This window comes from Carya illinoinensis, chromosome 8, assembly GCF_018687715.1.
Source record: "Carya illinoinensis cultivar Pawnee chromosome 8, C.illinoinensisPawnee_v1, whole genome shotgun sequence".
NCBI classification, from domain to species: domain Eukaryota; kingdom Viridiplantae; phylum Streptophyta; class Magnoliopsida; order Fagales; family Juglandaceae; genus Carya; species Carya illinoinensis.
In genome coordinates, this window is record NC_056759.1 from 1,039,296 (window position 1) to 1,051,963 (window position 12,668).

Genomic DNA, 12,668 nt, shown 5'->3' on the forward strand with positions numbered 1-12,668 from the left:
AAAGGCAAGAAAAATATATATGCTAAAGATATTCCTGGAATATTCCGTAAAGTTCTAGAATTATTAAGTTTGTATGGTCTAGAATTATTAAATAAGATACTTACATAACATAATCAAAATAAAAAGAAGTTTCGTTTACAAGATCCTTCGATCTTGTTTATATACTTAAATATTTTTAGGTATTCTTAAATATTTATTTTTTTAAATATATAAAAATAATTATCTAATTATTATAATTTTTTAAAATTTTTTAAATAAAATATAAAAAACAATACAATATTTTTAATTTTAAAATAAAAATAATATTTAAATAATTTGTCAACTTTATAATATTTTATTTAATACTGTCTCCATATTTTTTAGAATACCAATAAAACAACTTAATTCAAATAATTTTAATATCATTCACTAATATTTTAAAATATTCAATATCCAAACAAACCCTTAAAATCATTGAATTACAAAAACTTCTTCAAACGAGAGGACATTTTACCGAATCGTGATTTTTTAGTAAATTTTGCTGTAATTATAAAAATATTTTATAAAAATAATATATATTATCGTGATTTTATATAATATATTAAATTATGAAAATATTTTTATTATAAAATAAATATAATATATTAAATAAAATTACGTTAGTATATAAATTTACTTTTTATAAATAAAACTTGGTTAAAACATTTCTAAAAAACAGTGACAATTTTTGCAAAATCGAATATGTTTCTTTGATCATATTTTAATTTTCTATAGTTGAGTTATATTCCGTGATAAAGTCGAGAACCCTTCGAAGGGTAGCGATGGAACTGTAAATTTTTAACAACTGTTTTATAATTTATTTAGAAGTCTTTAAAAATAAATCTTAATTTTATAAAATTATAAAAAATTATAACGGATTAATAATCATTTTTCACCCGTTAAAGTTTAAAACCGACAACAACACGCTTTACTTTGTGTCCTTTCAGCCCGGATTCTATATTTAAAGAAAAATAATACCACAGGTAGAAAATATGGTTGTCTTATGCCCCTGCTTCTCTGGCTCTTTGGTTGAATCATGAATGCCCAAGCTCTCTTTGGCGCGTGTATTTCACATTTCACATCGAATGTCGAAAACGAACAGTTGTCGAAACAGGGTGCTGAGGAGCATCTCACGTGTGTCGACGGAAGGTGGGAAATTTAATAATACTTTGGAACGCGGACCTATTGTTTTGGAAACCCTAGTGGGGAGAGAGAGCTCAGAAACTGTGTCATTGCCAGACATTTTCTCTGCAACCCAATATACCATTTTCGTCCACTCTCCCTCTTCCTCTCCCCCCCTCCCCCCCCCTCTACCCCAAATACATAGCCCAACCTGTAGAATCAGATTCTGATTGGAGACGGATAAACTAAATTGAAAAAGGTTTTACTCTTTTTTTTTTTTTTGGGTTGTTATCGGCTTATTGCTACTACAGTCTACAATTTCTGAAATTCGGTTTTTGGGATCTGTGTTCCTTGTTTTTATATATGCATGAATATCTGCTGTGTTTTGTTTAGAAAGAAATGGGACTTCTTTCGAGCATCAACTTTTTGGGTTATTTTTTCTTCAATATCTGAATATTTTCTTTTTAAAAATTTTTAGTGGTCGTTTGCACGAACAGGTCATGCTGGTTTTGATTGGAACAAATTTGCTTACAGGCTCTACTTCTTTGTATGCATATGATAATAGTCGGTTGGTGAAGAGGGCTAAATAGAGCTTGCTGGTTTTAATTTGGAGGGACTGCTTCTTTCATTTCTCATTTTCATAGTAGTCAATGGGAAAGCCAACAGGGAAGAAGAAGAATCAGCTAGAACAAAAGCCTGGCAATGCAAACGGTAAGCCAAGCAAGCCCTCCGATCGAATCTCGACAGCCCAGGATGAAGACACCGCAATCTTCATCAACATGTCCCAAGAGCTCAAAGAAGAAGGTAACAAACTCTTCCAAAAACGCGACCACGAGGGTGCCATGTTGAAATATGAAAAGGCCCTCAAACTCTTACCCAGAAATCACATTGACGTTGCACATTTACGTTGCAATATGGCTGTTTGTTATATGCAATTGGGTCTCGGTGAGTACCCTCGAGCAATCAATGAATGTAATTTAGCATTAGAGGTGTCGCCAAGGTATAGTAAAGCACTGTTAAAGAGAGCAAGGTGTTATGAAGCTTTGAATCGATTGGATTTGGCATTGAGAGATGTTAATACTGTTTTGAGTATGGAACCTAATAATATCACCGCTCTGGAGATTTTGGAGAGGTTGCGAAAGACGATGAGTGAAAAAGGTATAACTGTTGATGAGAAAGTAATTGGTTTGGCTAATGTGGATCTGCACGGTGCTGCAAAGTTGCGGAAAGTGGTGAAAGAGAAATTAAGAAAGAAGAAGGCTAGGAAAGGTGAGTTGAAAACAGAGGATAAGGTGGTTGTGGAGGAGAAGATAAGTGCCGTTAAGGATAAGGAAATGATTACAAAGATGGTCGAGGAAGAGAAAATGGCTAGTAAGACTGCTAGGAAAGAAAAAGAGGTTACAAAGTCGGTGAAGTTGGTATTTGGGGAGGATATTAGGGCGGCGCAAGTACCAGTTAATTGTAGCATGAAGTTGGTAAGAGATATAGTTCAGGATAGGTTTCCAGGACTCACGGGCGTTCTTGTGAAGTACAGGGATCAAGAGGGAGATTTGGTTACGATCACTACTACTGATGAGCTGAGGTTGGCCGAATCATCTGGTGATTCACAAGGGTCTCTTAGGTTGTATGTAGCAGAAGTTAGTCCTGATCAGGAGCCACTCTATGAGGGGATGAACAATGAGGAGAAGGTGCATAAGGATGATAGAAAATCAGGTAATGTTGTTGAAATTGGGGATGTGGGGAAAGGCAAGGAAGTTGAGACAGGGTTGACTTCTATCGAGGACTGGATTATTCAGTTTGCACGACTGTTCAAGAACCATGTTGGGTTTGATTCTGATTCGTACTTGGATCTTCATGAGCTAGGTATGAAGCTATACTCAGAAGCTATGGAGGATACCGTGACAACTGATGATGCTCAAGAACTGTTTGAAATTGCTGCAGATAAGTTCCAAGAGATGGCAGCTTTGGCATTGTTTAATTGGGGGAATGTTCACTTGTCCAGGGCAAGGAAGCGAGTACTCATTTCAGAAGAGAGTTCGAGAGAATGTGTACTTGAGCAGATTAAGGCTGCATATGAGTGGGCACATAAAGAGTATGTGAAGGCAGAAAAAAGGTATGAAGAAGCTCTTCAAATCAAACCAGACTTCTATGAAGGCTATCTTGCACTTGGGCAGCAGCAGTTTGAGCAGGCGAAGCTCTGCTGGTACTATGCAGTTGGGAGGAAGAATGAATTAGAGACTGAACCTTCCTCAGAGGTCCTACAGCTTTATAACAAGGCTGAGGACAGCATGGAGAAAGGCATGCTGATGTGGGAAGAGATGGAAGAGCAGCGTCTAAATGGACTCTCCAAATCGGAAAAATATAAAGAAACTCTGGAGAAAATGGGGTTGAATGGGCTATTTAAAGATATTTCTGCTGACGAAGCTGCAGAGCAGGCTGCAAACATGACGTCACAGATATATCTCTTATGGGGTACCTTGCTTTATGAGCGTTCAATTGTGGAATATAAGCTAGTGCTACCAACTTGGGAAGAATGTTTAGAGGTTGCGGTTGAGAAGTTCGAACTTGCAGGAGCATCTCCCACAGATATAGCTGTTATGATAAAGAATCATTGTTCCAATAATACTGCATTGGAAGGTAATATAAAAACAAGCGCAAAATTTTGCTTCCCTAGTTATGTGAAACATCTTAATAATCTGCAATCATGCAGGTCTTGGGTTCAAAATTGATGAGATAATACAAGCCTGGAATGAGATGTATGATGCCAAGAGGTGGCAATTTGGTGTTCCATCTTTTCGACTTGAACCATTGTTTCGTAGGCGGGTTCCAAAGCTTCATTCAGTCTTGGAGCATGCTTGATTTTTTTTTTCCTGTTGATGCGCTGCATATTTTTTAGGGGCACTGAACAAATGCTTCAGCTTCCTCTAGTTCATTGCTCAAAAAGCTATGTTTTGTGGATTAACATAGGTAAGCCTATGTCTTATCACACTTCTCTTTGAGTTTGAGTTAGAGAAATCTATATTAAGTGTTTTACCATGACGTCATATACACTGCCTCACCCTAACATTCAAGTGTTCAACAATGAGGTGCTACACGCTACCTTACTGTTATTCATGAGAATAATAAAACATATTCAAACATTTGTATTTAGTAGAATAAGTACAGAGACTAGGTAAAACTTTGAATGCTCATGCTTGACAACATACATGGATTTTAGCAACCATGGTTAGGATGTGATTGATTTTGGCATTTGAGTAGAATTGCACATCTCTTTCTAGTGCCGGTCATTGCAATAAAACCTCAGATGAGTTCTACGTAGAGTAGTAAAGCAAGTTTATTGCATTGTGATTTTGGTTTCGGTTTTGTGAAGCATTCTTTTAAGACTACAAGTAGTTGTAACTTGTATCTATACTAATCTGTTCTTATATTAGAAATTGAAAATTTCCTGAGCAGTTAGTGTATACATATTTATATAACAACAGCTAACCTTATATATTAACCAGAACAATCAGATTGTAATTGAAAGAGTGAAGGAATTTAAAAAAAAAAAAAATAGAACATCAACTGATAGCCATAAAAAAATATTGGACAAAAATGCTTTCCAAGACGTTAATGTTGGCATATTTGAGTTTCTTGATATCCCGGGGGGGAATTATTTGAGTTTATTCTATCCATTAGTTGCCCCTAGATCTCCCTTCTCAGTGATTGATGATTTCTGTTTGTTTGTTTTGTTTTTTTTCCCCCTATTATACATTGTAAATTCATTTTAATTATGATTGCTCTATCTTTATGTTGATGCCAGTATCTAATTAGCATAAATGGACTGAATAAAACATGTTCTTTTTGGTCATCAATGTCAATGCAGGTTTTGCATGGATTATTGTGTTTAGCTCGTTGTTTGCTATGGGAGCAAAAGACGACCTGTGTCTGTATGTTGGTTTTGAGGAGAGCGTCAGTTGTTAGGCCATGAAGCCGATCATGTCATTCATTTTTTGGGAATTCTATTTTTTCTTCCCCGGAGCAATTTCAGTTGTTCACTGTTTGAGATAGCGGGTATATGATTGAATTTGTTTGGTTGAAACAATAAATAGGGGTAACACTGTTACCCAATAAGGTTTGCGTTATTGTAAGTTGTGTACTGTATTTGTTTGTTTGCTCACTTTTGAGTTGAAAGAATTTGTGGGTTTTAAATATATAGCAGAATGATACCATCTTTCTTTATCTTTACATTACATTCTTCCCCTTTTGCTGAACTCGTCATGCCCCGTTGAGATGAACGCATTGAACAGTACAATTAGATAGCCAATGAAATAGTTTTGCCAGCGGGATCCTCGTGATTTTGTGATGAACAAACATTGTGTAATGACAAAAGTGTCACTTGTTTGTCTACTTATCAAAAGAACAGTGTCGTTTGTTTGTTTGTTTGTAATCTGGCTTATGCTCTTTGAGACGTCCTCTTAATGTTGTGGGTCTAATTGAGAAGGTAGAACATGTGCTTGTAAAAAGTTATGTAAGAATTTGAAAATTGTTGTCTTCTCAACTTCCAGCCATAATTCATTGTATCCGGAGAAACAACGACAAAACGAATTCAGAATGCTTGATTGAGGTCCCTATCCATACGCATTAGTAGTTCTTCCGTTTTTCCAGTTTCTGTGCTGCTCTAGTGCAAACACTGGAATAGCTTTGTTAGTAATGACATGTCAGTTTCTCTGGCACGAACCAATGCGATCAGCGTCAATCTAAATCTGATGTATTTTGCGTTAGATTTCAAATAATTAATACCCAAACATATAAACTTGAAAGTCCAAACGATTTTTTATAGTAAAGACCTCCGACTCCTGCCGCACATCGTGTCCATCATGACAAGAAAATAATTGCAGAATGTGCTTCGAATAATGACACGAAAATAATTGCAGCATTCACGAGAGTGGAACATTCTGCTGGAAGGGAAGAAAATCCATGCTAACTGGCAAGGGAGTGATCCTCATTCATTGTGAATAAACAAAAAAAAAAAAAAGAGGTTTTAACTTGTAGGAAACATATGATGGACATTGAAAAAGAAGGTAAGACTTGAGAAAAGGCAGAAGCTTTCTGAAAGCATAGCTAAAACATCGAGATAAAGAGGTTTTTGAAAAAGCTCAACTGTGAAATCAAGATCTTAGAACAGGATAAATAAAAACTGGTTTGACAAGCATGGTACAAAGCTAGTAATCGTACTTGTATAGAAAAAAGAAGGTCATCTAAAGACAGCTAAGACGACCAACTATCGGACTGATCTCCCAGTTTCGATCACTTCGTAATCAGTGATCACCTAAAATGCTATCGTGATAAGTACCTCTACTTATCATACCTAGAAAGTGCCGCCTCGTATTATAAATCTCTCTGATGACCGTCCCCCATCAGCATCATCTAGTAAAGAAAATTTTCTTACAGAGATGGAGAGTCTCTAAGCTTTTGGTGCTCTGTTTCTGTTACTTTCTCTGTTCTTCTCTGTTTTGGAGGCAAGCCTTTCTACTTTTGCCTTTTCTAGCTTCTGAGAGGTGGATAGCCTTTGAAGGAAATAAGCAATTTCCTTCCACCATGCTCCCCCTCTCCATCAATCTTGTCCAGAATATTTGACAAAGTTACGTGTTTCCAGTGGACTGTAAAAGAACCTCCAGCACCAATCTCCCATGCAATATTCTCTTCTGATAGCCAGTTAATTTATACCAGCTTTTTGGATGGAAATGTACGTGTATTTGGTGCTTCAAATCTTCAATTACGATGCCAGATGAACCCCACTGCTTATCTTCCATTCGATGTCAGGCATTCGGTGATCCTTTGCCAATATTCGTGAAGGTACTTGGCCTATGCCTCATTAAGTTTGACATATGGGCTATCAGCTTTGCTTGGCATTGCTTGCCATCCATTGTTCAATAGCCGAATTCTGATACTTAATGGGACTTCTTATTCTCATCTCCCTAATTCTGCATAATGCTTGTGCAGTTTTTGAATTAACGGTTCTGATATGTAGCCCTTTGCATTTGCATTCAGTGGCAACTGGGCCGGTATTCCATATGTATGATAACGGTGGGCAATTGCATGCTGGCATCATTTTCTCTTTTTCTTCTCTCATTGCCCATGTTGATGCAGTTCTTCACTATACTCACTTGTGGTAGCTGCACATCCACAAGAACGAAACCAGTTTGCCATAGGATTCTAACTGATTGTGGGGTAAATGTATTTGAGGTGCTGGAATCAGATGGAAAATGGGGCTTACCTTCCCCCCCCCCCCCCCCCCCCCCCCCCCCCCGGGGGGCCCCCCCTCACTGAGTTCTATTGCGTGTCCCCGAGCTGCCTTTGGTTTGGATCAACCCCAGAGCTGATGGTGCAGGGAAAACAGTTTGCCTGCCTTACTTTATCGGACTATTTCTATTTATTTTGGTATCAGCTACGTAGTTACATGCATGCTGAAATATTTGTTGCAATTTAATAAAATATGGCCAAGGAACTTTTGAACTGCTAGGCTAGTCAAATATGCTTTTGATTTTTGGTCAATTAGCCGGGCAAGAATAACAAACCAATTGCTTGCCTTTAGCCTGGATCTGAAATAAATTTATTTGACTGGCATTCTTTCTTCTCCTGCTGCTTTTTTGTACTGGCATTCTACTTTCATCAGTAATACACTTTTGGGGCAGCTTCCTGCAATAACAGTCGCCATTGGCCTTTAAATCTGAAGCTTGTCGATTCAAAAGCAGATCTGTGATTTGTTCATAATGAAGAAAGCTCTACTTTTGATTGATGTCCATCTGTGACAGTAAAGCTTGCCTGCTTATTCAGTTTATTAGCTGTTTACGAAGGAAACATATGGAGACGAATATCCGGGATGGCCCAAAATACTTCAAATACTTTGATGTGTTTATGATCAATATTTCCTGAGCAGTAAATATTTCATAAAATAAAGGCTAGTTATTTTGATGTGGTTTCTTTAAACTTTTATTACATGTATTTTTTTTTTAACACTTTTCAATATTTTGTTTTTAGTTTTTTTTTTTAAATCATAACATTATTAAAAAAACACTTATTTAAAAGAAAAATAAATAAAATTCCCAGCGGTAGCTTGGGACTAGAATTATACTTATGATCAATGTTTCTTCGTCAATCTTTGGAAATGTTTATTACGAACGTTTACTTCTAGGCTGTCTATTCAGAATTTGCAAATTCAACGGTCCAGATTCCCTTTTACTTCCACAAAAAGTTAGAAAGCTACCCGTAAATAGAAATTCTAAGGTATTTTTTTAGTAATGTTATATATATATATACAATTATTTTTACATATTTTTTATATATTCTATCTGCAAGATTAATTGATTTTTGAATAATTTTATATATAATTATTTTATGTATTTCTTATATATTTTTTTGATGTGATTGATTATATTAATTTTTTTAATATATAATCAATTATATTAATAAAATAAATAAAATATATATAAAAATAACTGTATAAACAATTTTGATCTTGTAATCAATTAAGTCAATAAAATACGTAAAAAGGTTTATTTTATTTTATACAGGCTAGAGTGACCGGCAAATCGCACGGCCTAAAGATAGAAGTCTCGTGCGCTCAGAATCTGCATAGCGAACGGTCCAGATTCCACCTGTCATCTTGTGACGTAACAACTAACGAGTCCTTGATGGATCGAATTATCCCAAGACTAAGCGGCAAAGCGGTCAATGAAATGTCCCCATCTTCAAAACCCTAATTTTAACCCCCTCAATTTCTAAAACCCTGGAAACTCTCCCTATAAAGAAATTTCTACGCTTCGAATATCTTCTCTCCCAATTAGGGTTTTTTGGTCTCTCTAGGATCTTAGTCTGCTCGGGAGATGGATATGGATACTTTTCGCTCGAACGCCGTTGATCTGGAGTGTTTTCTTTGCTCTGTGATGGAGGCTGTTGTGGTTGAGACTGCCATTGTCGCTGCCAAGTTTCTTGCTTTCTCTCTCTCGATGGTATAGACTAAATTTAGTATATAGGCATTTTATATTTCTATTTTTTACGCTGCGAACCTCTGGTTTTCCTAACTTGAGTTTGTAACTGGATTTCTTTCTTTCGTCTTCTCCTCTTATTTTTTTGGAATTGTGAGTGTGAACAATATCTGTTATCGAAAGGTAAGATTTTTCCCTTGTTATGTTGTACTCTTTTTTTTTTTTTTGTGGGGGGGGGGGGGGGGGGGGAGATAGGAAAACAAATTCTGGCATCAGCATTTTCAGTGTTTTCACTGATTATCTGCATCAGAAAATTGTGGTCTTTTGTATTTGAATTCTTGTGTTGAAATCTTTGTTTCCAAGTTTCTTGAAACATATTGCGTGGGAATTTTAATGGGCCTTTGTGTGGGAATTGTATAAGCGAGTTTTTGTGTACACCTGGTAAATCTGGTAGAAGGTTTACACCAGCTTGACGACGTTAGTTAATTTCAACCCAGAACCATGACCAAATTTTATAAAATTTAGTTTAGGGTTTACATATTTCATGGGCTGTCATAGGTGTGTATACCCATTAGATTACCTCTTGTTAGCTGGTATTATGCCTAGGTTATAATGTTCTAGTTTATGGCTTGGACTACGAAGACTAGTTGAGTGGGTTCTTTTTTCACTTTTCTTTCTTAACATGTAGGTGCTCAATGCTCATTTTGTGGGGAGTAGATTGGTAGAGAGGGTTTGCAACTCGCTACTTCTCTCTCTCAGACCATCCTCTAATTTCCTTTGTGAATATGCATGGGAATGACTGTCTGATTGAACTGAATTTCCAAGGAAACAACATACACGTTATCATACAACTGATTCCCCGAAGAATGTTATTAGTTTTTTGTTCTAGTTAGTTGCCAAAATGATTTGCATCAATTGCCATGTTTAATTTGTATTCATGTTGACCTTTATCCTTATGTGTGAAGGTACAGGTCATATACACACTACTCATTACAAGATATGTGGGATTAATACTTCAAACAACCATTGTCTGACTTCAAGCCAACACTTTGTACCTTCACACATAAGCGTTTTTTTTTTTTATACATCATTTCCTATAAGCGTTTTTTTAATAAGTTCCTATGTACTTGGGCTAAGCCTTTGCACCCTTCAATAAAATTTCCAATTTATTATTACCTTTTTAGTCGGTAATTTGCAATAAGCAAGAATTTGTAGAAATTGTGTTTATGACCTGCTGTGGCATTCTACTGATTTTTTTCACGCTACCTTTTTAACTCCTCTGCCAAGTTTTTAGCATTTTGTATGGACTCTTTAGTTGATCTTATTAATTGGCATGAGTCTGGATTTTTTTTTTTTTTTTCAGATGGGACTTTCGCCAAATGGAATGGATATTTTGCACAAAGAGCCAGACTCATCTGGAGGGTTAGCGACTAAATTTCTTCCACCTTTTTGCTATTGCTGCTCTATTTTTCTGGAAAGGGTGGTACTCAACCTATTGTATTTTTCAGGTTTCCATTGTCTGAGCTGCATGCAGTGAAAAAACCTGGTCCCGAGAACAAAGATGCCAGTGAAACAGAGGATGATGAAGATGATGAGGATGATGATGATGTTGCGGATGATGATGAAGTTGATGGAGGCAATGATGATGAAGCACATGATGATGGTGGTGACGGTGATGGGGATCCCGAAGATGAGCCTGAAGCAAATGGTGATGGTGGAAGTGAAGATGAGGATGATGAAGATGATGATGATGATGATGGGGAGGAAGAAGAAGATGATGATGATGATGATGAAGAGGAGGATGAGGAGGAAGATGAGGAAGAGACACCTCAGCCACCTGCGAAGAAGAGGAAATGAAAGTTTGATTTTTGTATCTTTGTTCCTTATGTTTTGGCCACTTATCGAAAAACAAACAAAAAAGAAAAAATGTTTTGGCCACCTTTAGTCGGGTTGCAGGGGAATGTTGCGATAGTAGAACTCGAGCGTGCCTTTTCAACAGACTGGAGAATTAATATGTAGCACTTGATCAACTTTATTATTTTATATTTCTACTGCTCTATTATGTAGTTTAATTTGAGTTTGCAGAACTTAAATCATTTAATTTCAAAATGATTGAGATTTTAAAAAATTATTGGAAAAACTTTTTGAAGATTTTAATATCGCACTTTTTTTTCTCAGGTCTAAGGATCAAATCCCTTTTGGAGTAAACAATCTTTAGGGCTTATTGGATTGAGGAATTTTATCATTGAATTACTTGAGATACACTTGCAAGAAATTCATTGTCGAGAGCTTGTGCACTCTCGAATTAATTGAGACGTTGTTCCTGAGCACCCAGTGTCAAAAAAAAAATATATATCGCACTTTTTTGCAACTTTATTCAAGCTCTTTTTATTTAGGGCAAGACAAACATAAATTTGCGAAGGGAAAAAAAAATGACAATCAACAAATGGTCCTCTCCAAGATAACAGTAACCCAATAACAAACTCAAATTATCTAAAAAAACATTAGGAATTCGAATTGACTTTTTATTGAATTTTGTAGAAAAGAGATAAACACGTAAAATTGAACATGAATAAATACTGTAGAACTTATTTACGTGTCATCTTTCTTTTGGCCTTTTGATACTCCTTAAGAACAAGCAACATCAGAGTACAATGGTGTGAAAGGAAACGAAGTATCCCAAGCATAGGTGAAGCTGAATGTAGTAGAAGGATAGATGGGTTGACCATTGTTGACAAGACACTCGCCATTGGATATGCTCAAGACTGAAGGGTCAATATCTTCCACTGTTTGAAAACCACTGCAAGCTAATTTCAGGTGCAATACAGAACAAGGGCAGACATTGTGAATTGTCACCTTCCACTCCGGTTTATTATGAATTGTAGCTCCGGTATCAGTTTGGGTAATCCCAATTTTTTCCAGAGAGCATTGGCAATGGACTGCAATTTGAATAAACATAATTTAAATCATAAGAAATGATGGTATATGCAATGCATAAACTATAGAAATATTCATATATATACCTACCTAGGCCAATGATCAGACTCAGAGAGATCAGAACTAGGAATGAATTTTTGGTGATGATGGCAGCCATTGGAGACATGATATATGATCACTCTCTTTTTTGTTTTAATCGATTCAAGTGACTTCCTCGACGATGATCTACTTATAAATAATAGAGGTCTTTTGAACAGTTTTGGTAAGGGAATATTAGTCAATCTTAGATATATACCGTTTCCAAACAGTATTAATTCTTCAAGATTTTGTGGTGTTAAATGATGAATATTTAAGAAATTTAGAACTTAATTTCCTCAAATCATGCCCCCTGAATATTCCATATAGAACTTTTATTTTCCTTGAATATAGCCATCGCATATGCAAACAATCTAAAAAATCTCGCCAATATTATTATTATTATTATTATTAATTATGCCTAATCAGTGATCGAATCACATTATTTGCGTGATACCCAATAATTTATTGTAAATTGTAATCGGTTATATAATTAAATTTCACCTAATAAATATTTAATATGTGACTTAATTAGTATAATTATAT

At 35.9% G+C, this 12,668-nt stretch overlaps 3 protein-coding genes across 6 annotated transcripts; 2 read left to right on the forward strand and 1 right to left on the reverse strand.

Moving 5' to 3' along the window:
- The first annotated feature begins 1,246 nt into the window (after window positions 1-1,246).
- LOC122318949 (protein PHOX1-like) lies at window positions 1,247-5,367 on the forward strand. 4 transcript variants are annotated; one of them, XM_043136719.1, is made up of 4 exons: window positions 1,247-1,399; window positions 1,638-3,777; window positions 3,851-4,107; window positions 5,006-5,367. In XM_043136719.1, the coding sequence occupies exons 2-3, from the start codon at window positions 1,791-1,793 to the stop codon at window positions 3,997-3,999; spliced, it is 2,136 nt and encodes a 711-aa protein (XP_042992653.1). In that variant the 5' UTR covers window positions 1,247-1,399; window positions 1,638-1,790; the 3' UTR covers window positions 4,000-4,107; window positions 5,006-5,367. The 4 variants fall into 4 exon arrangements, with proteins under 4 accessions (XP_042992653.1, XP_042992657.1, XP_042992655.1 ...); XM_043136723.1 differs by having other exon boundaries at window positions 1,258-1,399; window positions 1,706-3,777; XM_043136721.1 differs by having other exon boundaries at window positions 1,263-1,399; window positions 1,675-3,777.
- Window positions 5,368-8,850: 3,483 nt separating this feature from the next.
- On the forward strand, window positions 8,851-11,182 carry LOC122274276 (prostatic spermine-binding protein-like). Its single transcript, XM_043083316.1, has 3 exons — window positions 8,851-9,134; window positions 10,474-10,532; window positions 10,619-11,182. The coding sequence occupies exons 1-3, from the start codon at window positions 9,009-9,011 to the stop codon at window positions 10,965-10,967; spliced, it is 534 nt and encodes a 177-aa protein (XP_042939250.1). The 5' UTR covers window positions 8,851-9,008; the 3' UTR covers window positions 10,968-11,182.
- Window positions 11,183-11,459: 277 nt separating this feature from the next.
- LOC122274277 (TPD1 protein homolog 1-like) lies at window positions 11,460-12,425 on the reverse strand. The gene is made up of 2 exons (XM_043083317.1): window positions 12,138-12,425; window positions 11,460-12,049 (listed from the first exon to the last, which is right to left on the reverse strand). The coding sequence occupies exons 1-2, from the start codon at window positions 12,211-12,213 to the stop codon at window positions 11,739-11,741; spliced, it is 387 nt and encodes a 128-aa protein (XP_042939251.1). The 5' UTR covers window positions 12,214-12,425; the 3' UTR covers window positions 11,460-11,738.
- Between the last annotated feature and the right edge of the window lie 243 nt (window positions 12,426-12,668).